This window comes from Fundulus heteroclitus, chromosome 3 (genome assembly GCF_011125445.2).
Source record: "Fundulus heteroclitus isolate FHET01 chromosome 3, MU-UCD_Fhet_4.1, whole genome shotgun sequence".
In the NCBI taxonomy this organism is placed as follows: Eukaryota; Metazoa; Chordata; class Actinopteri; order Cyprinodontiformes; family Fundulidae; genus Fundulus; species Fundulus heteroclitus.
Window position 1 is genome coordinate 16,503,439 of NC_046363.1, and position 27,617 is coordinate 16,531,055.

At 40.2% G+C, this 27,617-nt stretch overlaps 1 protein-coding gene across 1 annotated transcript in view; it reads right to left on the minus strand.

Annotated features, from left to right (window-relative positions):
• The window catches only part of cdkal1 (CDK5 regulatory subunit associated protein 1-like 1), a 277,368-nt gene extending 252,973 nt beyond the window's left edge, over positions 1-24,395 (minus strand). The window contains exons 1-3 of the mRNA XM_036130742.1: positions 24,253-24,395; positions 21,745-21,908; positions 18,638-18,750 (exon numbers count right to left, since the gene is read on the minus strand). Coding sequence (XP_035986635.1) covers positions 18,638-18,750; positions 21,745-21,902 — 271 coding nt within the window. The 5' untranslated portion in view covers positions 21,903-21,908; positions 24,253-24,395. The remainder of the gene's footprint in view (positions 1-18,637; positions 18,751-21,744; positions 21,909-24,252) is intronic.
• Between the last annotated feature and the right edge of the window lie 3,222 nt (positions 24,396-27,617).

Consider the following 27,617-nt stretch of genomic DNA (forward strand, 5'->3'; position numbering starts at 1 on the left):
ATATTATGTAAGAACTAACACTGGGATTCCTACGCATTCTGGAAATGTAAGAACTAAATATTAAAGTAGTACTGCATGATTAGCAGTCTGGTTTGGTCGTCTGTAGGTTCCTTAAATAATCCAACAACAAGACACTAAAATTAGTTTCCCACATTTGAAGTGATTTTTACTGCTTTTGTGGCGTTTGGGCTAACTCTTGGATTAATGACGTATCCTAGTCTACAGCTACATCTAAACAATTTAAAAAGTCGTGAAAAAGTGAAATTTTTGTGTCCCTCATTTCAGAATGTAAACGTTTTATAGATTCATTACAATTAGTTAAATATCTCAAGCCTTCATGTCTTGTAATTTTGATGATTATGGACTAAAAATAGCAAAAACCCCAAATTCTGTCTCAGAAACTCTTACAATTGTGAAATAGTTTAATATTGTAAACTCGTGGTGTCACATCCTAATTGGCTGGTCAGTAGATCACATATCATGAGGAGGACTGCCTTCTAAGCATCTGACCAGCCAGCGGTCATCAACCTCCTCCACAAGGAGGGTAAGGCGCAGAAGGCCAGAATGCTAAAGATGTTGGTTGTTTGCAGAGGGCTGTGAAAATAATGAACTTTTTCCCAATATTAAATTTTTCTGAGATGTGTCTGTACCGTATCTTGGTAAAAGTAGTTTATTGCTTTGTTTGGCATTTTAAGAACTAAAGTCCAGTTTAACCTTAATTTAAAGTCATCTAAGCCCCAAACAGATAGCAAAGTGGCCCTTTTTTGAAAAACATTCCACTTTGTTAATCGGTTTAATCAACTTTAAACTAAATATCACTCAAAGTTCCTATTAAATCCTTCCGCGGTCAAAAGGTATTGCTATGACCATTTTAATAATAAGTACCAATAAAAATAATAACTCAAAAAATCAAGTGTAATAGTGAATAAATTGGTTTCAATGCAAATCCTTTTTCCCAATTGAAGACAGTCCATTAAGATCCTGTTCTGAGGATGATGGAATATTACTTAAAACCATGAATTTGCTAAAGTGTCAGCCAATCCGTACATAACGACTCAGTCGGAGAGAACAAACAAAAAAAAAAGGTTTGCTCATCCTGGTAGAAGTCTGGACTTGTACGTGCCTGCAGCCAGCAGGAAAACACTTAACGGAAACAAGTTCAGCTTTCTTTAAAAATGACTTCAGAGCATTAACAGGGGTCACTCATTAACACCCAAGAAACTTTGGTTGTTACCAAGACACAACGTTAAATTGCTATGACTATAAATTAAAAACAACCTCCTCCGTTGGTTTCATTAAAACTAGATAATAGTTAAAATAAGTAAAAATGTTTTACTAAAGAAATAACGTGAACCTCACTGGGGAGCTCTCATGCAGCTTATACTGAGCCCACGGAGCCTCAGCTCGCTACTGAAGACAACACATTCACATATTTACGCTCCACATGAACTGTCCTAATTTGATTAATAGTAATAATTAGACCTTCCTCTGTGTTTTTATTTCCACGTGAAATTGAAACAATTTAGGTCATCTGGCCCCTTATTCCCAGAACCAAGTTATGGGACATGCAAATTAGATGCAAATTGCCAGCAGAAGAAAAAAAAAAGTGAAAAGTAGTTTTATGGTCTGGGTAATAAATAGTGAATTTAGCCTCTTGGCATTCCAAAAACAGTCAGTTGGGGTTCATATGCAAATTGTATGCAAATAAAGGTGCAGAGTCCTTATTTCTTGCAATGCAGAAAACTGTTGTTCTGTTGCTTTAGCACAATCAGACGTGTGTTAGGATTTGAAGCAAACTCGTGTTTCCTTCCTCTGATGCTCAGACTTTTTAGATTTGCTCCTTAATGAGCGACGGCGGAAGAAGCAACCGAGACAACAGAGGAAAGGATGAAGAGAAGATTGGGGAGGGGGCCAAAGTTATTTCCCAACCTTAAACCAGACGGTGTTGTCAGCTCAATCAATTATCGATGCAGGAAGCAAGTCACAGCAAGAAAAGGCCAGGATTCCAGGAGCAAAATGTTAAAATTTAATATCAACTAAGACAAGAAAAGGGAGAGAAGCCACTGCAACAAATTGTAGAAAGCTTCACACAGAGACAAGCAGACAGACATAACAGAACAGCTAGAGAAAAACATGTTTACATGACATCATCCGGAGGAGAAAAAAAAAAAAAAGAAAAGGATCTTGCCTGCTCATTAAACATTGATCTGGATGTGGTAGCCTAACGTGGAGACACGCTGTGTGGGGACGACTCGAATGATCCAAAAACACCACGTTTTATTTTAGTTGACAGTCCCTCTTGAAAACTCGTGCCTCACTTCCTAAGTCTGCAGTAACGTAAATATATATATACCTTGCAATCCTCCAGCCGCCACGCGTGGTTCCAATAAAAAAAAAAAAAAAAATCACTTAAAGGCTTTTAATTGAAATCAAGTGCTGCCCTCGGCTTTTTACCTGGCAGGACGACCACGTCCAAAATTAACCCAAAGCTGCAGCGTGTCTTCCTTACTTAGAAATAAAGCGCCACGGGCTGCCTGTGATGTGCGTGGACTGGGACGGTTTTAAAAAGCGTGGCTGTCAGCAGGCCATGAGACGAGGTGGACGGCTCAAAGTGTGCAGCCGGAGACAACAAACATGAAATGCAGCCGTTTACATACCAGATCAACAAATCAGTCCGCATTTTAAGTTTTATTTCTTAGAAACTTCTTTTTAAGTTTAGCAAGAATTAGAAAAAAAAAATTCATTTTCTATATTTCTCCTCACAGACAAAGCAAAAAGGATTTCTTTTTTTTTGCTTTTTCTTCCATCATGCAGCATTTGTACCTGATGCCTGAATGGCTTCAGCCTTTCCTCCAAATGCACGCTCTCAGTCTACTGTTTGCAACCCAGGCGGTTGTCTGAGCTGAAAGGTTGCAGAATCTATGAAAATCTGATTTGTGAACGCTTAGAATTGACATCTCAATGGATAATCCTGTGAAACGGGCAATTTAATAGCATCAAAACTGCCTTTACGTTAGTGCTTGCATGATTGTGAGCACAAACAAGCATGCATAAACAGGTGGGGCGGGCATAAATAGGAAATTTGGCTCGTAACCGATAAATAATTTAAATAATGGAGCAATTTAGACATAAATATTTGATGGTTTTGTTTAAAATCTTTGTTACGGTTGATGTGCTCTTTCCCGAGAACAAAATTATTTAAAAAAAAGGACATAGTATAAATAGGCTAAAACATTTGCGAGGACAATCATGAGAAGCACAGAGTTGTTGGAGGGGTGCTCACACACACACAGAGGACGACACACTCCCTCACTCCTCTCCCTCCGACGGATTCCATTAAAAACAGATGGCACCAGAATTATCTGATGTCCTGTCACTGTCTTTTTATATGCTAATCCAGCTCCTACACACGTCTGAGTCTCGTTAATCAGATATCAGGTCAGAGAAACTAAATCAAGCCGAGACAGCCATGCTGCCAGGGAATTACAATACAGAGACAGGTAGCCACACAGGGAATGTCTCTATAGTCCTGATGTCATGAGACTCAGGCAAAACACCGTGTTGCTTTTATTTCTGGAAAAAATAAATAACCGTTACACTTTTGATGTTTGTGCATTATGCATTTTCTTTGCATAGTATACAATTATCCACATTTGCCAATAGTCATTTTGTCACTCAGGCTTCATGGTCACAACAGGAATCCTGTTGTTTTCCGCACACTTTCCATTATACACAGAGCAATTATTGACGCTTAAAAGGCGCTTCCAACGGTTTGCACTTCAAAAATAAATCTTATCAAAATGAAAGCGATGAAAAAAAAGTGTTGGCATTTGCTGCGAATCCACCTCGGGTACTAGGATCGAACCAAAGGAAGATTGCTAACAAACATTCATTCACCGAGGATGGAATATTTGAAATAATAGTCACCTGCCATAAACTCCATCCGGCTAGGGATGTAATGGTGCAATGATGGTATGTGCAAATACACCTCGTTTATTAATGTTCGCGCAGGGTGGATAAAAAATAAATAAATCTTGAAAATAATAATAGAAGCCGACATTGCAATAAAAGTGGAGCGTTGCCCAGTTGACCTGCTGATTAAATGTTGCTGGGATAATTGCTGTTTTTGCACGTATCAGTAGACTCTGTGCTCCCTTTTGGCTCCTAGCTTTCCTGAAATTTAAGAAAGTCGTTATTAGAATAAAATATGAAATAAATAATCATTAGAATAAAGCAGATAATTATTCCCATAGGAACATTAGTTGACTTGGTTTTTCTAGAAGTTCAACATATCTAAATAGAATAAACTGTTTTTTTTGTTGTTTCTAGGGTCCTACACGAAGTCTTAGATGAAAACGGACGCAAATATGCATTAAACTGATATCTCACCACTATGAAATATCACCAGCTCGCAAGAAACTATAAACAGCTTTCCAGCTTTGGCCTTCTTCACTCTCCGTTGTGCGCATTGCATGAAAAGAAGAGGCAAATATTTAACACCCTCATGATTAACTAAACCAATCAAAACACAGCTAACATTAGACCAAAGCACAGGCAAAGTTTGGGTTAGGAAGCGTGTCACTATGTTCATGCTCAGCTACTCATCATTTATCAAGGAGAATGACAAGAGCGGGAAGGCAGTCCAACCGAAACTGTAAAAGGAGTAGCGTCAAACAGCTGGAGACCACACAGCCCAACGTCCAGCCCCCCCCGCCATGATTGATTTATTGGATTCAGCTGAGGGAACCGTGGAAGGATCCGCGCACACACGTGGACATTTGCAAACGCGCAGCAATCACCAGATCTGGGATGACAGAGTCTGTCTGAAAGATTAGAGGAGCCATCTGTCAGGCATGTGGAAAGCAACTGATTATCAAGAAACTTCACACACTCCTCCTCATGCGCACGCATCAATGAGCCCGACTGTTTGATCGGCTCCTGGGAGGCGAGAGAAAAAAACCCAGACCGCATCAAGAGCACAGAATCAACAACCAAAATAATAGCAAACATAAACATCTTCACCTTTAGTCGACCCGAAGCTAATTTAAAAAAACCTTTAAAATTTGTTATTTCCATCTTGTTCGCCGCCGTCCTAAAACTGCAACACTAAAAAACCTAATCACTCACCTTCCAACACAGAGTCACACGCAGGAGGCCAGGAAATTACTTGTGGCCGCGTTTGATGCTTAATCGATGTGTTGCAATAGATCTCTTTCAAGGCTAAACATTGATTGTTTTTATGCCGCTAACTTCATTCTGTATTGATTTATATTTCCAATGTAACCACGGGATGAGAGGAGAGCAAGGTTGAAGAGGAGTTCACAGCCTTAAAGAGGAGTAAGACACATCTACCCCCCCCCCTCCCTGGAAAAGAGCTGGTCAAGCATGAAGTTCAGGCATTGCTTGTGCAGACGCTGCCTTGTACAGAGTATAGATATTCTTTCAGTTTAACCCATGAACGGCCACATACTTTCAATCTTTCAAAAAACCTCCATCTGGTCACGCCTTTTACGGTCAAGGTTCTCCCAAGTTATTTTTCCAGCTTTCTTCTAAATGTCGCCGTGGATGATTAGGATTCAAATGAAAGTTACTGTTCAAATTATACAAGGCTTTTTTTCAATACACCAATGTCTGAGGTCTTGAGTGTAAATGTAGAAGAAAACCTGTTTGTTTATCTGTATGATGGACAGATCCAGCGGTAAGAAGTAGAGCCTTTCCACAGGAGCAGCCGGTCACATTCAGTCTGGCCTGAGGGGCTCATCGGGGCCGACCTTACCTCCATCCAGGACTTGTGCAGGTCTAGGGTCTCGGCACACACACCACACATCCTGCACAAGAACTGGTGCTACAGGGCGCCGTTTACAAAAGCCAGGAAGGTAGATTCAAAACACACATGTATACTGCAGTTTATATATTAATAGCTAAAGTCTCTGTGAGCGCTGTAACTGTAGTCAGACTCCCTGATAGTTCAGACCGTTATTGCCAATAAAGCTGAATTTGAGAAGGCAGACATAAAGTTCATTTCCTACAATTACAGAGGCATGCTCAAAACACCAACGCATAATCCGAATGTCAACCCAAAAATGTCGACAAGCAGAACATCAGGAGAAATTCAAAGATTTTCACATGAAGTTCAATAATGTATTACTATATCAATAGACATTTTTGTTCCTAAATAGCACTAGTTTGTGTGTAAAATATTATTCCATAGCAATCTCCCTTCAAACACAACACTGTCAAAATATCTGAACAATCTTCAGACTGTTCCATTCATAGTTTTATTCATCACTAAGCATTTAATTGCTTATTTTCCTCGTATAACGTTTGAACTTCAGTACAATAAATCCAGGCATCTTGTGTATCGTCATTCCGATGTTGTAATTTAGCACTCAGGTTTGTCCCAAATAGCTTTTAATCAATTATGTTTCTGGTTGTTTAGTTCTCTTTCAGCCATCTTTTAAACGCTGCAACAACAAAACCATAAATGACGTAACAGTCGCCCATTGCTACTTTGTGCTATTCTCTCTGATGTAAATGTAAGGATAAACTTCATTTAGCAATCTGTGTTTACTTACTTTCACCATACAATCATGATATAGCATTAATACCAATATCCACAGGAATAGTAGGACCTCTGACAGTCTAACCCTACTTAGTGCATTTTTTTTTAATGCTGACTGGACCTGACAAACCCTATAATTTCCAACCGTGCACAAACACCTCATTGCACACTTTGGTCCTCACCCAGAGGGAGCGAATGCTTTTATTTCAGCGGGCGGGCGAACATGAACATCCACACACGGCGAGTCAGGTCACCCGTGCTTTCCATTTCAGCAGGTGGTCGGTGGGGCTGAACATTCAACACCCAGCAGAAAGGAGGGGTCGTAATCCACAACAGGAGAGCCCGAGTAAAGACGGGGAGGACGGGAAAGGGTGGGGGGGGCTTTAAAAAGTCATTTACAACATGTCCCTGAATGCATAAATATCACTTTCCTTCGTTTTAATCCAACATGACCCACATTTGTTTTACCAACCAGGCCAGCAGCCTCGCATCCCACATTAATTACAAATGTCTTCGAAGCTTTAATTTCCTCTTCATGAAGAAAATTACATTTGTTTTCCTTGTCGAGTTTGAAATGACGGAGAAATCAAGGAGGTGAAGGAGAAATTAACAGGAAGGCTAAAAAAAAAAAAGTGTCTTTCAGCTTCAAAAAGCCTGGACAGGATAATTATTTAAAAAAGAAAAAAAAAGAAAAAGAACCAGTGATGTCAAACGCCGGAGAACGCAGATTAGTGTGGTCGGCTTCTCCGTTAGGAAAATATTTTTTATAAAAAGCACACCTGTGTGGCGAGAACCAAAAATCTCCTGATGTTGCTCCGCTGAACAGATGAAGAGATGACATTTCTGAGAAACTATCCTGTTGGCAAACAACACTCGGCTCTAATGATGCCTTTATCTGGAAACAAAAATACGAGCAAAACATGCAAACAAACACCGGCAGGGAATTATAGTTTATTTCTTCACAGTTATTTATTTAAGGCACGATTTGGCTTCCACTGAACTGTTATTTGGTCCAAATAAACTGCATAAGATTTACACACATCTATGCAGCGCTCTGTTTGGTGACTGAGAAAAAAAAACACAAGGAACTATCGCTGCTTCAGATGAACCTCTTTTATGCCGAGAAGATGCAGCTGATGTGTGAAAACAGGCTGAACAACCACTAATGTTCATTTTTGACCAAATATTTGTTGGTCAGAACTTGACAATATTGATTATTTTTGCAGAACCGCTGATCTAAAACACTGACAAGCAGCCGCCTGTGACCAGCGGCGCATTGGTTAAATAACATCTACTAGCATGAGTTGAGTTCAGTTATTTAGCTTTTTACAGAGGTAATAATCAAATTTCATTTGAGTCAAATGGCCCAAACTGGGTTCAGAACCGCAATTGAGGAAATTTACGTTTTAATATTAAATTGGAAGCAAACATAAAAACAAATATAAGTATTTACCAGATTTGTGTATTTTATGACCATTCATCTCCACAATTAACCCTAAATACTTGATTACAGCGAGAATAATCTGATACAGATCAGCTTAGGTCACGGGGAGGAAACGGCTGGTTTTCAGGGATGAAATGGAAACAAGAATTGCCAGCAGACCCAGAGCAGTGTGCTGTCCAGTAAATGTGCGGTGCTTTGGGACAAGATGCTTCTTGAAATGTGCCGACACTGTTGGCTCCTTCAAAACCAGCAAGGAAAATATGGTTTACTACAGCTTTCCTCTAAAGGCAGTGGCTTATTTTATCGGTCTATTTATTCTGTTCTTTGCTTTTTATTTGCTCTAAATATGCACTCTATACATCTATGCAAAGTTTAGGTTAGCCTCGCCTGTTGCCATGAGATAGGACTCATGTACCGAGAACCTGGACAAAAGCGAGCAAAGTTAGCTTCGTACATGTAGGGCAGCTATATGGTGAAGAGCTCAAAGTGGAGCCGGTGCTTCTCAGAATCAGAAGGAGTCAGTTGATGTGGAATGGACGTCTGATCAGGATGCCACCTGGACACCTCCTCCCTTTGGGGGCTTTCTGGGCACGGCCTGCTGGGAGGAGACCCTGGCAAAGACCCAGAGCTCGCTGGGAGGACCACATATTTATCCTGTCTGGCCTGGGAATGAGCTGGAGGATGTTACTGGGGAAAGGGAAGTCTGAGGTTTCCTCCTCACAAGCAGAAGACTATGGCTGGTTGACTGGATGTACTGATGGATTGAGAGCAGACATAGTTCAGTTTAACCGAAATTGTTAAAACGATCTCTTGGAACATGACAAACGCTGAACTGAACCTGAAAAACTTCATTTGTTGTACCCAGCAATAAATCAACTGAGACTGATAGAAAAATGCAACGTAGTGGAAGACGATGGACGGATGGATCCTTGGATCTTACTGTCCGATTATTGTAATGTATTTTCCTTTTCCTTCTAAAGCATTTTGAAGTCATTTTCTGTGCATGGTGGTGAAAGGTAATTTTTACACTTAGGTTACATTCTATTTCATACATTATTTTCTTCAGGACCTGGCACTATTGATATTACCTAAACAAAGTTCATCTCCAGACATTTGGCCGTGTACTTATATGTTTTCCAGTCCCTTCCTTCCTTCAGCTATCGCCACCACTATTCTCTCAGCTCCTGCCTTGTGCCATTATTCATAACCCTTCCATAATTTCCCCATTATATCCCTTTGGGGAATTTGCAACCCCTGAGGAACGAAATGCAGCATTCCTGTTAGACAAGAGGTCCTCTCGGTAGGTTGCTTCCAAAGTCAATCGGAAATCCGTTTCTCACCAAGACAGGAAAATAAAGGAGTTTTTCCACCATCCCACATCATTTATCTTCTGCTTTCTTTAAAAAGACGCGAAAGCCCAAGTAAACAAATGACTGGACTCCGCGAGGACCAGAATACTAATTTGTGGTCGGAATCTCTTTCCTCCTTTAATATTTGAGGTTTGGGAAACAGAAAAAACATTTTATGAGAATATTGCTCCTCTCAACTATTTACCTGCCTAACCCTTTTCTTTCTGCCAGATAATAAAACTACAGAAAACAATGCAAAAAACAAAACAAAAACAATCCTAAAGTGTCTTTTAAAATATGTGTATTATTGTTTTAGCCACTTTTGCTCAAAAGACATTAAATGTCTCCTTTAGTAAAGTGTGCTCAGAGTACCTTCTGCGGTTAAAATATAATAAAAAGTAATTTATCTGGATTATCACTGATCTTGTTTTGGATTTGATGAATCATTCGGCTAACACCGTTGGTGAGGTCAGCGTTCAAATTCTTCTTCTGAAAGTAATCAATACACGAGGCTGGGAAGCGTTTCTTGGGAATTTCAAAGCAGGATGGATGGAGTCCTTAATCCCCGCCTTTTAAATGATTCTTGGGTGACGCCTAAACAAGAGTCACCTTGTAAGGTTCGTCAAGTGCACACATGCGCTCTCACCCTACATGCACGGGTCTGGGGATCAATCTAATCTCCTGTTATCTAAACGCCTGGTGCTCCCTTTCTATGTTAAACTGAAGGATCGACAGACACTTCAAGCCTTGGAGATCTTATGTACACACACGCACACAAACGTTAAAGATGGGACAGATTTTAGAAAATTGGAGATGCAAACAAAACAAAAACAAAAAAGAGCTGAAAATAAATAGCTTCTAAATCAGTAATTTAGCAGTTAGTTTCAGTATAAGTATAACACCCTGCAAAAATATTCACACCTGCTAACTTTTCCACATTTTATCACATAACCACAAACATCCTTGTATTTTATTAGGATTGTATGTAACAGGCCAACACAAAACAGCACTTACTTCACAAATAGCAAAATTATACATGCATTTCAACATTTGTCTCCAAAGACAAATCTGAAAAGTGTGGCCTGTGTTTGTATTACGCCTAATGTTCATTTTTGACCAAATATTTGTTGTTCAGAACTTTACATTATTGATTATTTTTGCAGAACTGCTGATCTAAAACACTGACAAGCAGACGGCTGTGACCAGCGGCGCATTTGTTAAATAACATCTACTGGCATGAGTTGAGCTCAGAGTTATTTTGCCTTTATCAGAGGTAATAATCAAATTTCATTTGAGTCAAATGGCCCAAACTGGGTTCAGAACCGCAATAGATGAAAATTACGTTTAATACTAAATTGGAAGCAAACATAAAAACAAATGAAAGTATTTACCAGATTTGTGTATTTTATGACCATTCATCTCCACAATTAACCCTAAATACTTGATTACAGCGAGAATAAACTGATACAGATCAGCTGTTACTCAAACACCCCCTAAACAAAAAGTGCATCCAACTACCTTCAGAAGACACCTGAATATTAAACAGAGCTCAGCTGTGGGTAGTTTCATCTTAGCGTAAATACGAAGGCCTCAGACGTGTTTTAGATAACGTCAGGAAGCAATAAGCGTTCCAAAGTCCAAGGGTGTCCAGAGAAAGGTCACGGCACAACTGGAAACCTACCGAGACGTGATCATCCACCATCCTGACAGGCACAGCCAGGATAGGTTCAATAACAGCCAGACCCACGGTAAGTCTGCAGGAGTTGCAAAGCTCTAGAGCTAAGGTGGGAGAATCTGTCGAGTCTGGCCTGCATGGAAGAGTGACGAGACAGAAGCCATCTTCGGCTGCCGGGCACTGCGAAGGGTGCAGCAAGCATGGAAGAAAGTGCTACTGGTCAGATGAGGTCTTGCGATGCTTTTCTTCAGCGGGGATCCCCGGTTGAGCTGGACGGAGTTGAAGGGAAGACGTATCGAGCTAAATGGAGGGCAACGCTGGTAGAAAAGCTTCCAGGTGCCGCGTAAAGGTTCACCTTTCAGCAGGATGAGAACAACAATGAGACAGAGCTATGACAGAAAGGTGTAGATCAAAGAGTACTCATGAGTTAAAATGGCCAAGTCAAAGTCTACACCTGAAGCTATCTGAAAATCTGCAGCAAGTCTTGAAAATTGATGTTCAGAGGTGCCCTCAATCCCATCTGACTGAGCTCGTTTGCATTTAATGGTCGCCCGCTGCAGTCTCCGTTACGTGTAAAGCTCGTAGAGACGTACCCTAAAAGTCTAGCAGCAGCGGTTTGCGGTGTGAGGTGGTTCCACCAAGCACCGACTCAATGAGGAAGGCTGAAAATGCAGACTAAATCTTTCTGATTTTTAATTAAGGGGGAGAAAACCTGGAAAAGTGTGCATCACTTTCCTTTCACTACACAGTTATGCAGCACCGTGAGTTGGTCCCTCACATTTTATCCGGGAACGCATGAGGTTTGTGGGATTTTTGGAACGTGTATAATTCTCATCAGCGTCTGATTCACTCAGTTTGCAACGCACTCTGGGTCAGACTCCTTCGCTGCCAGCCTCCCAGATCTCTTTTTCTCCTCTTCCCCTCACCGCGTGGATTTCTCCTTCACTCTTTCACATTCTCCCTCTCCAATTTAAAGGAAGGCAAGGCAGCCTCGACACCGACTCTTAAACCTCAGACGAGAGACAGGGGAGCGCGCGGTGCATTTCTTTAAGACACCGGGCGATCGGTGTGATCTTGCAGAATGAGGACTGTCGAAAAAAAAAAAAAGGGAGAGCGTCTCTCACTCGCTTCCCTTCCACAACTCCAATTCCCACCACGCCGTCGACAGCGTGCGAGAGGAGCGAAGGCGTGTGTGATCCGGCACAGCGAGCCGATGTGTGCGGCTATGCATGAGGGGTGGAGCCAGACACGACATAGTACGTTTTCATTGGCTAGAGCGTCGCGGCGTGCGAGGCTGCGTCGGGCACGGTCAGCCAATCGGGGGCTCTGGAAGCAGCCGTTTTATGAATGAGACGGCAGGCACGCACGGTCCACGCGCTCGGAGTGAAAATACGCTACGGTGATGTCCCACAACTTCACGGAGCAGCAGCGCTCACAGAAAGAAGCTGAAAGGCGCTTCGGCTCTAATTTCTAGATCATGTTTTATGAGGAAATACGCTGAGGATGAAGCGTGCGACGAGTTTCCCAGTTTTAATGATTTATGATGCCGCTGCAGGGGCAGTCAGGTGCAAGAAAAATGAAGAGCTTTCAAAAATGGAATCATTTCGCTTTTCCACCTTAAAATGCACACAAAACTGCAAAGATTAAGCTCCTTTCATGATCTAAAAAAAATAAAAACAATAAAAATCAGCAGTGTCTGCAATGCCTGCAGATCAGTTTTCAGGGCGGTTTTTATCTAAACAACTCGTGCCCTCTCACAGAAACCCATATCCTCTAACCGCCTGCGTCCAAACCAGGAACTGCGAACGCCTCATTTGGCTGACATTGTGTACCAGGGAGTCATTTTGCCTAACCGGTATGTAAAACCCTAACTGAAGAGCTGTGTGTGTGTGTGCGGCTGGCTGTGCAGAGAGAGGAGGCTGGGAGGCGAGCGGGACCAGCCAAAAACAATCAAAATATCTTAGTGTGACTTTCCATGAAGGGTGTGTGTGTGCGCGTGTGTGTGTGTGCGTGTGTGTGTGTGTGTGTGTGTGTGTGTGCTTTTCTATGAAGTCACTATTTGGCACATTGATCTGCTACTCAAATGAGGTTTGTTTGCGCTGCTGCATTATGATGGGTAAACAGTGCCCTCCTTGGTCCAACGGGGGGACAACACTGGATGAGGACAGCCCCCCCCCCCCCCCCCCCCCCCATGTGCTGAGACAGTGAAGGTAGAGAGCAACATGCAGGTGGGCTTCTTTGGCAGAAACGCTCAACAATGTATATTACATATACAATACATGTGTTGTATATGTAATATAGTGTTATAGCATAATATATAGTGTTGTAGCACGTTTAATTCAAAAACTAAATACATTAAATGATACAAAGATACAAAGAAACATGAAGACATTACACCTTAAATGTATAAGTGTTATACTTATGCTAATAAATATAATAAATACCGTTTATATGAGCCACAATGTGGTTGTGTTAAAAACTATCAGGGGGGAATTAATTCCCTGCAGATTAAAGTCACCCTGTGTCCACCCTTAACCCATTTGATGTGTCTATACAGTGTCTTACAGGTTAACAACAATAACACAAACAAAAGGTGGCTCCATTTCACAGATTGCATAAAAATCACGTTTAAAAAGTTCAAGCTCAAAATCCTAAAACCTATGAATAGGTGGTATTTTTTTTTTCAGAAGCATGACCTCATCCTGATACTGCAGAGATGTTTTTCTTTGAGAAAAATCTCCTGCGCGGGCCTAGCACGCCACCTACAGGCCGACGTAGGAACTTCTACTATGCTTCCAGGTGATGTCATAGTTTGAGAAAGAAAGATTTAGAGTAGGGTATGAAAGGGAGACAAGGGAGGGCAAGGATGTGAAAGAGAGAAAACAGGCGCAAAGAGTGAGGGGAAGGAAGAGATGATGTCATGTTTTCGGTGCAGTGGAAGCCGTCTTTGTCCTCAATCTCCTCGTTAAACCCTGTAGAGCGTCGCTAGACAGGAGCAGACGATGCAGGAGGTAAGGTCTGATTCTCACTTATGGTTTATTCTTCTTTGCCAACAACAAGGAGAAAATCATCTAACAAGTACTGATGTTTAATCTGGTCAACAACTACACACTTCAGCGTGGATGTGAGCCTTTTCATGTCACAGCGTAGCCTTGCACAAATTATAAACGGTCACCCTGGGCACCAAGAAACCTGCACTGATGTTGAAAAGGACAATACTTTTATCTCGTTTTAAAAGCACGATGACTGAGAGCAGGTTCTCAATAAGCTGTCGATGCGACAAACGTGCAGAAGGATGAGGCAAAACCTATGGAGTAAAAACATGACAGAACCCCCCCCCCCCCTTTAAATTTGCATTAACTTACATTTATTTTAGGCAATTTGTTAAACCGTACCAGGAAAAAAAATCTGCATGCTACACACAAACATGCCTAGTGACGTAATCTAAAAGATTACGTCAGCTCACACAACTCCATGCACTCAAGAAAGTTTTTTTTTTTTCTGATTTTGTGCAAACAAGCTGTTAGAAAAAGGTTGTTTTGACAGAATCTGAACTGATCTGAGGACAAAACGCTCTCCAACCACAGCTCTTCATCACAGCGATGTCAGCTGATCAGTAACCAGGGGGCCTGGGTAACAAAGATAATTTAGTGGCTTTCCAGGATGGCTTCAGGGTCCCCTTTATGTTTCTGAGCGGCAATCAGGCTTTATTCGAAGACAATTTATGATAAAAAACAACTTTAAAAGTCTAAAAATCACTGAAAAGGGTTAAAGCATTGACACTTGCCAAATGATTTTTTTTTCTTGACCTTAAAGATAAGAGACTTCTCCAAAAACTTCAATTATTTCCTTTATAAAAAGGTACTGTATTAAAGACACTTTGTAAGAATGAAGGTGAACAAAAATGTTTGGGTTGATTTATTCTTTTTTATTATTATTATTACAAAGCCTTAGACTGTATTGTAGTTCAAACAGCATTGAAGTTTGTTTTTCTGAGGTATGTATCGTACAACAAGGAAAGAAAATGATTATCATTTTTAGAACTTTTTCAGCTGAGAAGAGTCATTTTAGCAACCAGAGTGGCCACAGAAGCTCTGCAGCTTCAGTAAAGTAACAAAATAACGGCTTCCCTGCGTCTCCCCCCTGAACCAGACTCATACGACGCGTCTGCTAGTCTCACTCCTACCGGCACAAAGACACGGGCCTGGCGCTGAGACGAGCACTAAAACATTTCACCTAAAAGCAGCCGCTGACAAATGATCTAAGCCAGATCTAAGCAGACTGAAAGCGCTGGACTATAATAATCCAACTTCTTTATGTGGCCTGATTATCTGAGAGGCGACTCCTGACAAAAGTGTTTGAACCTTGTCAAATTTTGTCTGCTTTACAACTGCCAACCTCAATGTGTTTTATGGGGATATCATGTGATAGACCAGAGGAATACAGGTGGATCGCCACGTCTCAGTAGAGTACCAGCTGTCCCACACTGGATCCATCCTTAGATGACGGACTGACCAGGGCTATTTTACAGGCTCACAACTTGGGATGTTTTTTTTTTTTTTTTTGTTACCAATCTCTGCATTCAACATCTACAAAACGAAATGACGTGTCTATAACCAGAGAGATGGCCTCTACGATGCAATGAGAGTGCCTCTGCTTAGGTAAAGCGTTCCCTCTCCACGGCTTGGCAAAGCAGATAACTGATCAGATAAACGCACGCTCCGACTGGAGCGGACCGCACCAGATGCTGTCCGCTCTGCTCGGAGGAGGCGAAAGGAGGTGGTGGGGGGGAAAGTTTGTTAAGCTCAATAACGATGGAACCACGACCAGCCCGAATAACCTCAGGTGGATTCGCTGCGTTTGGCCATAAACTGATCCGAGAGCCGGCAGATGCAATCTCGACACCTGGAGGGGCGCGCAGGCGTTGCATGAAGGTCACCGACTGGTTTGGCACAGGTCAGAGCCAGAAGTAGAGCAGTTTTATATCAAAGCAATTTCATATCCAGCTAAATATTTCCTTGTGTTAATTCTGTGTGTGCGTTTGTTTTCCCATCCAGGTATGATCCAGGTGTTCAGGTATGAGCTGGCAGGGTAAGCTTCTCCAAAGATCAACAGAGCCCCCCACTGTGAACGTGAAAACATTTAAAACCAAAAATAGACATTTTGAATGAATCGAGCTATAGATTATGATGACACTGATTTTATGTGGTTTTAATACCGCTGTCAGATCTCTGAATACCTTCCAGGTATTTTTATAGCGTTAGAAGCAAGTCTACAGCATCATCTTGCTATGTGGCAGAAACAGTCCAATCACCAGGCTAGAAAATAAGCATTTTGGACCAGTCAGAAAATTCTGTGTCAGGAGTGAGAAAATGCAGACATCTCATGCTCTGCACATATGCTTCACGGCTATGAATTTCATCCTAGTGCCGCATGAACTCTGCTGCAACGGTTAAGTCTTAATATTACGTCATCTGGTGCTCAGCTTTGCAGACACTGCCTGCACAGACGCAGATCTACTCGCCTCCACGTGCTGAACTTTTAAACATCCAGGCACGCCTTCTGGGTTCCACTTTAATTCAGCTCGTCTGAGTCATAGAGCATTAAACTACAAGTTCCAGACGGTGGGCTGATACCTGAATGTGGACAAGAATAACGATTCAAAACGCTATCTAGCTAGATTTAATCCTGCATTCTAAGTATATTTTTAATAGATGGCCAGAGAGCAAAATGTGTGGGAGCAGCTTCTGCCTTGTTTGTTTTGGTTAATATTTTAGACAATCATTGACACTTTTAGAATAAAATCATTTAAAATGAGGTTTTAATGAAAGAAAAGATTGAGTCAAAAGCACAGATATATCTCTGGTTCTTTTGTTTAAGCTGCATTTTATCACATTAAGATTTTATTTCTTCATTTCTTGTCCTGCACATGTCCAGTTTTCTCATTTTTTGAGGATAAAGTCAACACCATGCTGCGATGCATTACAGCACTTCCTTTTTATCTTTATCACTTTATTTCAGGCCCACAGTGTTTTGTTTTTTTTCTGCACAAATATCTGCGTTATGAATTAAGCGGAGAGAAAAAAAGGGAACGAGTGTGAATTGAAACTAATTTTACGCTTAGATGTAATAAAAACGCTGAACACTTTTAAGACCCCCTATAATTGTGTGATTACTGCCGAATCCCGTTTCCATTCACGAGATTAGGCAGAAACTAACTTCATTCAGAGATAAGAAAATCTCATTTAGTAACTGCAAACTAACCTTATCACAGAGAACACTATAACACACCTGGATCTTTATTTGCACTGAACCTTAAGACAGCCGGTGCACCGATCGTGTCCTGAAATCAGATCGCGAAACACGCTTCATGCGCCTAGAAACAGAGAACAACCGCAAATAGAAAAAAAAAACAAGATCCTTAACTTTTAAACAGAGACTTCAATGGAGTGACTAATAGCGCACGAAATATCAAGCCCCAGCAGATGCCTGAACAAAAGATCTGCTACCAAATACGAGGGACAGGTGAGACACAACAAAGTGAAGAGCAATTACACGAGAGAGAGAGAGAGAGAGAGAGAGAGAGAGAGAGAGAGAGAGAGAGAGAGAGAGAGAGAGAGAGAGAGAGAGAGAGAGAGAGAGAGAGAGAGAGACGCATTTTATCACGAGAAAACTCACAGGACAAAAAACATAAAAAATAAAAAAGCAAAACAAAGAAAGGTGGAAAAGAGGAAGAGATGAGGGGTTTAAATGACCAGACACGGGGGGAAAAAAACTGTTGGCTCATGCTAAGGAGGGCATTGTGAATAGAGACTGCATGTATGTGCATGAATGGGTACATTTGCATTTTCTGAAATATGTGATTAATGTGCCTTCATGGCAGTGGAGACCCCATGTAGAGAAAAACGCCTGAGGGATACACTCCTTTTCTCCTTTTGTCTCCGTCTCTAAAAACACACATGCTTGCTTCTGCTCATAAAAGGGAACAACACGGGAACTATCGTCAAATGGATTATACGACCAATCACACGTGACCTGGTAAACAACATAATATGTCTAGCCTACACGCAAAAGTCATGCAAATCTTAGAATGAAAGGAAGCATTTGATATAGTCCAGCTGTTTCCAGCATCTGTAAGGTCTTCTGTACTTTCAGAGGAATTGATCTGTTCACCTAAAGCGCTTTAACAACAAAAATCGATCATATATAAGTGGACAAATGCCCGTTTTCAAGTCACAAACAAGTTATATGGGGCTTAACGGCTAAGCAACGTTAAATATTCTCAAATAAACCAATAATTTGTATCAAAAACACAGCGAGCTTGTCATGTTTGGCATCCTGCAGCTTTTATTCAGAAAAAGAGAACGCAGTGCTGATGGACAGCGCAACACTGCCCTCTTGTGTTCAGAAATATTACTGACATGACTTTTGTAGGGAAAAATGCTCAGTTTGAGCCATTCGCAACAAAAGGTGAGTAAATAAACTATACTTTTTTTTACAATTTAAGCCGCTTATGCACATCCGTCTTTGAATGAATCTGTCAGTATTGTTCTGTGCGTCATGTTGCTTTATGACATTAAGTCAACTCAATACTCCAGATTTCTCACCAGTCATCTTGTACCCGCTGGCTGCAAGCTGTCCGGCCATGTACTCTCCATCCGAGTTGTTGTGACTGCAGCCCCACGTTTTCATCCAGATCTTTTGGGTGCCGGGGATCAAACTGAAAACAGACAACAATTAACAATTTTACAGAGTGCCGCATTTATAACATCTGCACAGCAGCCCGGCACTGCATCCTAACTCCCTTTCGAACGGCTTTAAAGCCATTAGCCAACTAGAGGGATATGGTAAAAGAAAAACTGGAAACTCATTTCAGAAAGTGAAACTTATATTATATAGATTGAATATAATACCCCATGATATAAAACCCAAAAAGGCAGAAGATCTAAAAGCAGCTATCAAAGTAACCTGGGCTTAAATTACACCTGATCAGAGCTGCGGGCTGAGCGCCTCTTTTCCACGCCGCCTTGATGCAGCGATTCATGCAAGAGGAGGTCCGGCCGAGTATTGAGTGCATAGAAATGGATGTTTAAAATAAAATCATCTTCTGAGTGCTGCGCCCGGTCTGGCCTGCCACATAAATGTTGGCGGAGGTGTGTGAGACCATTTGTCTCTGACCAGGAACATAAAGTAACCTTTAACATTCGTTCCTTTCTGTTAAAAAAAATGATTTATTTAGTCAGGTAATTTGATTATTTTATTGCATTTATTTCTTCTCCAATTTAATATTTCCTCTGTAATCTTGTTGCTATTCAGCTTTCCAGTTATTTGAGGGTTAGGTCATTCATGATTGATGGAAAAAGGTTTTTATGTTTTCATTTGTTGGTGTATTAATGTTTAGGGAGGGAGAAATGGGGCAAAAAAAGGTTGATGTCCCTTTAGTTCTCAATGCGTGCCACTGATTCTGTGTTAATAAATACCATTTTAAACACAACCTCCTATTGATCTTATGTGACAATTTTCAGACAGACACTGGATTTTTTTTCCTGCTTTCTGTAAGCTATAATTGTCAAAATGAGAAATTACACTCCAAGTATAAAGGATTGCTTTCATTTCTGAAATGAGTGAGACAAAATATTTAACTTTTTCAAAGTTCTATTTTTTTAGATGCACCTGAATAATGTGATGCACAAAAAATCTTTCAAATAATATTTCTGTGGAAAAAAGTCAAGTAAAATACTGGTTTTGACCCTCAGAGAAGACGAGTTTTAGATCAGCGCTGTACAGTCCTTCCAGTTCCAACCTCAAATTTAAACAAACAGTCACAAGAAATTATGTGATGAAGCAAAATGAACGATATTAGCAATATTTGGGCCGTTCCTGTTTACCACTGTAATCTTATTTAGGGGTGAAAAAAATAAGTATTGCTTCTTCTTCTCCTTTCAGCTTTTCTCTTTCAGGGCTCGCCACAGCGAGTTATCTGTCTCCATTTAACCCACCTGCTTCTCTCACACAGACTACCTTCATGTCTTCTCTAACTCCATCCAGAAATATTCTCTTTGGTCTTCTTCTGGGCCTCCTGCCTGGATGTTCCAGCCTCTGCATCCTTACACCGATGCTCTCACTATCCCTTCTCTCTACATGTCCAAACCAACATGTATTGCCCCAGATTTTCCTCCACTTGTTTCCTGCTCTCTGCACAGATCACAACGTCATCTGCAAACATTATAGTCCATGGAGATTCCTGTCCAACCTCATCTGTCAACCCGTCCATCACCACAGCAAACTAGAAGGAGCTCAGAGCCGATCCTTGATGCAGTCCCACGTTTTTCATGTCAAAACCAAGCAAATCATGCCTTGTGTTTGAAGTTCAACGAGTAATCCTGTGATGCAGTTGGGATGTTAATGTGGACTAAACTGTCCATCCCGTTTTTTTTTTATTTGAATGATTGAGCATCTGTGTTTTAGATATGCAGGAGTCAAAGTAGCATTTCTAGAGCCTGACCCACGCTGGTGCAGATTCTGTCCATGGCCATAACCTCGGAGGCCGGCTGCCAGACAGACGACAGGAACTTTGGGCTGTCTGAACCTGAATGGGCCAGAGAGGTTGAATACCATATTCTCCCCCCTTTAAGGAGCAAATCAGCCACTGACACTGCTGGGAAAGCAGCCCAGATGTTCTCTAAGCTGCCAGGACATTTAAAAACCAAGCGTGGTTCCTGGAAAGGTCACTGTAGACAGCACTACCGCGTCAGCAGCCATGATGTTATGCTGACTGGTGTAACATAGTCCTTAACTGGATAGTGTTTATATCACAGCCATTAAAATGATATCTGAATTAGCTACCTCTGCTAAATTATTTACACAAGCTCTAAAAACAGCTGAAACAGAAGGAAGGTTGTTTGGAAAAGGTCAAATTCCTGTATATATATTATAATGTTTTTAACTTTTCTGGTCTGAAATGTCATGAACCTCTTTCAGTATTTATCACAATCTGAACATCTGGGCACAACACAGTCACCCAACTGGATTTTAATCCTCTCTATCATGTCACAGCACAATATGCAATTTGGATTTTGATCCGGTGGAGTGGTAAAAACAATCTTCACTCTTATTTTTATTTTTATTTTGTTTTTTGTGAAAGCACAGTTTGTGATCTTGGATAATTATGTTTGTGGCTGCCTAGTGGATGACCCAGATGTTAGCACTGTGTCTCTCCTAGTGACTCTATATTCAGACAACAGAATACAAAATAAGAACGGAAAACTGAAACAACTTTGTTACCAATTGCATTTTTTCCCCCTTTTTTTTGTCAGACCTGGAAAATGATTGAAGCAGGTTTCCTTACTTTTCAGAGGAACCCTGTAAAGCAAAACAAATTGCTTTGTCAAAGTAATATCATGAAGGGTGGTACAGACTGTACTCTGTTGATTTGAAAATAGATTTCCGAATATAAATTGGACTTATTTGTCTTATAAAATGCCTTGCAGCACCACTCGTTGTGAATTGATGCGATCTACTGAACAGTATTCAACAACACCTGCTTCTGCAGCCTGGAAGGTTAAATGCTATACATGAGAACATGAGACAAGCAGTGGTGTTAGAAAATGACTGAAAAGCAGGAGTTTCCTTTGTTATGGCTGAATGTTTTCCTATTTACACGTAGCTTCTATGGATTCAATCTTTAATGGATGTCCAAACAGACTCGACTTACCTGTCTGCTTGGAGCTCTTCGTTGCTCAGAAGCTCTTTCTTCTTTCTAGACCTTGGCATGATACTCTTTCTTGCGGACTGTCTGTCATGAGGAGTGGGGTCATTGAAAGACACCATATCCTCAATGTCTTCGATCAGGGGGTCACAGCCGGACGGCATGGTGGTCTGAAAGAGCGATATTTGGGTAGCACAGCATGGATTTAAAGACACACACATATTTCACACCCAGATTTAAATTCTACACCGCACACTCCAAACCCGATTCAAGATACCCAAATACAGCATTTTAATACCAACACTGTGTATGGATGCGTATGCTAAATATCTGAATAAAAGCAATATACAGTTATTAAAAAAACACAAAGATTCCTACATCGGATGTCCAAAGATACTTCCACAAATGGAGGAGCAGGAAGTTGGAATTGAACCGGCAACCTTCTTATTAGCAAAAGAATTTCCTTCTTTCTGAGATGTTGCTCAGTTGACTAACATATCTGGGGCAACTTACAACAATTTCACTGATTTAGTCTGTCTCACGTTCCTCTCTGCGTCTGTTTTTCTTTCAGCTGAAGAGTTTTTTTTGGCCCTGTGTGTTTTGTCATCATTGCCGGACTTCAGAATAACCTCCTTACAGATCTAACCTCTTCAGGTTTCTTAATGTTTAATGTCCGGATAAACTGTTTTCTTACCAAATACACAAGGAAACTCCACGCTTCACTGTTGGTTGTATAGGTACACGTTCTGGCAGCGGTCCCGCATATTTCTGGTTTCTAACTTATCTGTCTAGAAAACATCATTTGTTTTATCTGCATTTGTGGTTTTTGGTTAATAACTGGGCCTCGCTGGTTTGCCTGGACGAAACGCAGCTGTGGTCTGCAACTTTGCTTAGATATGCTCCCAGGCTAATTTTATTTTGCAGCTCTATTCACTGAATTTTAAAGCTTCTGCACAGATACAAACGCTTGATCTTTCCAGAACCTATTTAATGTAACAGACTGGATATTGTTGGCCTACATAGAGAGTATTTTGGGTTGAATAAAAGAGATTTTTCTTTGATGTATAAGTTTCAAGATTGTGATTTTCATAACAAACCTAATTTGAAATTTAATGTTTAAATGATATTTCAAGATACTCAGGAAACAAGTTCAAAGTGTATGAAAAAAGCTTAAATGGCAGGAAATGTTTTTGTTATGAACTGATTAAGCCTCGTCGCTACTGGTGATTGTTTTGTGTGATTAAGAAACATATCAATCCCTTACAATAGGATTTGGCACATAAACACAGGGAATAAATATTAGTGTGGCCATTTGCTGTACTTTTATCACAACATTTTCACATTAAACTTCATGTGTCATGCTATATATCTTAAAATGGGGGGTCTACCTTTTTGTATTACATTTTTACTGAATAGTGATACAGCGTATCATGAACATAGAGGCAAGAAAGACTTGGTGGTGCTCATAAATTGTTTCAAATTGTTTCTACTATCTACAATAGGCCTGTGGTGCAATAGGAAAAAAATAAAGGTAAATAAAAAGTTCAGTAGAAGAACCGTTTTCCTTACTTCTGCATTCTCGCCTATGTAGGTTAATAAAAATCATTAAATCCTTCCAACCAATCACAAACGCAGACCCAGGAACGGTGTTCAGAAAGCACCGGTTCTTTTTTTAGAAACTTTCAGTTTTGGTAAAAAGTTGGTTGAATAAAGGGTTGAGTTTGAATTCAGTTGCTTGTGTGTTATGTATCTAAAAATAGGTTGCCAAGCAACGGCATAAAATGGCCAGGGCTGCAATTAAAAGATTTAAGGATAATGATGATTTCTTTTGAAAACTATCGATCAGTATGATTTGATTTTATCTCTATATACATACACACACATACCGTCCAATCCTAATCTGCAATACTGACCATCAACTAAATATTTAACAGGTCAGTATCTAATACTCCATCCAGCATGTAGCAGCAAGATTTTAGAAACGGGCACATTACTTTTGGGATGTTCTATTACAAATTCGTGTACCTTTTCCCCATCAACTTAGAGTGATATGTGACCATATGTGTCCTATTTAAAGATGAAGCAATCGTGAGCAACACGAAGCTCGTCGCGAAGGTAACTTGATGTAAAATGTAACGTTGGCCTCATATGGTCACGGTTTCTAACAAGACTCGTTAAATGTGGTGTTATCTTCGCGTTAAATGTGTTAAATGCTTAGTAAATACACAGAAAGCTGAGTTATATCACCTTTATGCTGCAGTTTTAACTGTCCCGCCTGTTTTCCGTCACGTTATCACTCGCACACATGAATTAGCAGAGCAACCTTTGCGCAGACAGACCATAATTGTTAACAGCTGTGATAAGAATGCCACAGCAGCATCACCGTTGTTGACACTTTCTGCTGGGATGAACCAGCTAGCTGTTAGCTCCGCTAGCATCGCCAGGCTAACTACTACCCACGTGCCTCTATTTCTGTACAAACACACATCCTACATCACCACCAAGGCACCTTACCTGGGCTCTGATGTCCTTATTGGGTCAAGTAAAGAGGAGTCTCAAGGAAAAGGTTGTTTAAAAAGAAAAAATACGATTATTTACACAACAAAAATGAACATCACAACTCCAGAGCTGCCATAGTTGTAGGTGTACAGCAAGCGAAGAGGGACAAATTGGACCAGACTTAAATGGATTTTTTTTTTTCCGATTGAGTTTGCTTTATTTTTATATTTGGTTTACAAACCTTCATACCTTGCAAACATTCTGGACCATCAGCAAAACCAATTTATTGTGAATAAGATATTTGCAAAATACTCTGCAAAAACGGAACTAAAAATAAGTAAAATGTAAATAAGATGATTTGCCAAGGATTTTTGCACTTAAAATAGGAACAACTCATCTCTATAGTCTTATTTTAAGTGCAGGATGTCTAATTATCTTATTTTAGGGGTTAAAATACTCATTCCATCGGCAGATAATCTTATTTACCTGCTCAAATCAAGGACAAATAGACTAACTTTAAGAACATTTTACTTATTTTTAGATCCATTTTTTGCAGTGTAGTATAATTATATTAATTCATGCCAAAGGAAAATTTAGTGTTGATTTTACAAATTATAACATTGTTACATTTCTTTCCAAATTTCCTTGTGACATGACACATAGCATCGAGAAACATAACTGTTTCTCGATGCTCTTTGCAAAATTGACCGTTCGGGTCTATTATTTTGACATATTTGAACGTGTATTGATTAGCAGGATAAATTCCATGTAACAGTTTAAAGGAAACATCTTACTTTGGTATTTATCAAATACAATTAACAAGGACTTATCTTCATCAACATGATTTCTAGAATTCCCATATTTTGTTAGTCACAACATCAAACTCAATATCATACTCTTTAGGACTTACAGCAAGGTTATATGAGGTTGAACTCATAACTTAGTAAATATTATTTTTTGTTAAATAGCTAACCCAAAGGCAAAAATTTTTACCCATTTAGGGAAAAGTAGTGACTTGTTTTTGTAACGGCTGTATTTGTTATTCCAGATAGATTTTTGCAAGTATTGTCTCAAAGCACTTTGCACCCATTAAAATTGCAGGGGGGGAAAGGTGTAGACACAGTTCACATAAATTACGAAATAAAAAGAAATTTTTACATCCATTAACTCATAAAATGTGTCTGATTTTTGATTATTCATCCCCATTCCACTTTGGGTTTATTTTCTTTGTTTAAGTCTAAAACCATAAACCGCACAAATGAGTATGTATCTTCTTACTCTTTTGGCTTCCATGTGACATCATGCTGGTCTCTAATTGGTTACTCAAAGATTCTCCACTGATAGTGCGTTCCATTTGTCCTTGGCGGTTTAATTCTCGACCTCCGGGTTGGAAAATTTAACTGGAACGACTCCTAAAGTCGGTATTACGAGTCGGAAACTCGGTGCAACAGGATGATACCCGACTTCTGTATTCATGATGGCTGCTACTTGCAGCAACATCGAGTAAAACCTCATACATTGTCTTTTTGTAGCAGCTCTCTATTATTTATGTAACCTTTAGTCAGTCGTACAGGTGCTACCTTTTCAGTTTCATCAGACGGGATGTTTAAGCTCTGTTTATTTGCACAAAATACCACCTGGGGGGGGGGGGGTGTCAGAGACCTGGAACATCTCTTTGAAAAATGCTGATGTCATGGAATCAGCTGTAGCCATCACAACAGCATGAAGCTAAAGATTTGGGTCAAAGTTAGCATTGTTAAACAATTAGATGACTGTATAGTTGGAATTAAAAAACATGAAACGAAGCGGTGGCAAAAAAATTGAACATACTGTCCAGAACCGTCGCCTTGTGAAATATCGTTGGTCCTGTAAGTTGGCTCTACGTGGCCTCGAGGAGAGATAGCTCTGTTAACCCTGGGATTTCTCATGGATTGGTGGATTGCGTTGCCTCTCTCTGGATGGAGCTTTTAAAGAGCATCTTGAGACCGCCTCTGTGTTTAACTTCATAAATCAGAACAACATGAGCTACTGGACTGCATGTTGTCTGTATAGCAAAGTAGCAGATAATTAAAGAAGCTAGAGTGTCCTCCTCCCCCCTTTTTTTAATCAATCCAGGCAAATAAGACAAAAGATATTTCAACACAGTCCTAGCTTGTTCTTGTACTGCGCTACATTGAATAGTGACAGAATTTGTTTTTAGTTCACTCCTCTGCAGTCAGCTACATCTGAATCTGTTACTACTGCATTACCAGAACAGCTTGCTCCCCATTTCTTGATGAATAAAGTACTTATTGTATTTCCAATAAAAGGTTAAAACAAAAAAAAACTAGACTTCTATTCTGAAGCTGAAGACGTTCCCATACAGGAAGCTTTCTGGATGGGAATGTGTGAAGTCACCATCTCATGAGCAACGCCCTTTGCCGCTAAGGTAGGACAAACAGGTTGAGAGCGCACGTAGCAACCAGCCATTACAGCTTAGAAAGACTGGAAAACGGGCCGAGTTGATAGAACGGTAAGTCGTTGTTTTTCTTCCTGCGCGTCGTTCATGGCCGTTTTTTCTGTTTGTAATCACCGTCCAGGAATCGGTATATTTTGCCGATCAGTAGCTACAAAATAACTGTTTACATCTCAGAACGTTTCCCTCAATAAATTCATGGCAAATTGTTAGTTTAATGTTTGTGTTAATTTGAAATTTATTTGAGTAGGGTCTTTTTTTAGGCCTATATGCCATCATAGTAGCAGGCCCTTCATTATTAACTAGTCGGCCTCCTATCATGCCTATCTGTGGCTAATATATCAGCTAGGCCTATTTTAGGCCTTTTATAGAGGGAACATGTAGAGGCAGGCTTGCTGTTCTGTTAGTAAGTAGTAGCCTAGGCCTATATGTAGACACATTAGGATGGATTAGACTAAATACTATTTAGACTAAAAACTTGCTGAACTAAATAAGAGTGCAACTACAAACAGTGAAGATCACTTGTGATAGATGACTGGAAAGACTTTGAAAGCTTCAACCTGCCTCCCCTCTACAATGTTTGTGATCAACCTGTCACTGTGATGAATATGAAAATACATGCCGTTGTCCATAGGTTACAATTGTACTTGCAATAATTGCAACTTTTGATGTACTAATCCACAGTAATGCGTTTTATATTTCTTGTGATTTTGGAATTTTTTTCTGTTTATGCTGCTTTTTCCTCAAGTGTCTGTGAGCAACCCATTGTGATGTTTAAAATGCTGCTATTCATTACCCTTAGACTGTGATATAGGGCTTTCTGTGATTTAAATTTTTTTTGTTGCATTGAACTATGATTTTTTTGTTTATACATTCCAGAAAAAAAAAGCAGGAAAGGTTTTATTTCCTTTTTTTTCTTTATTTC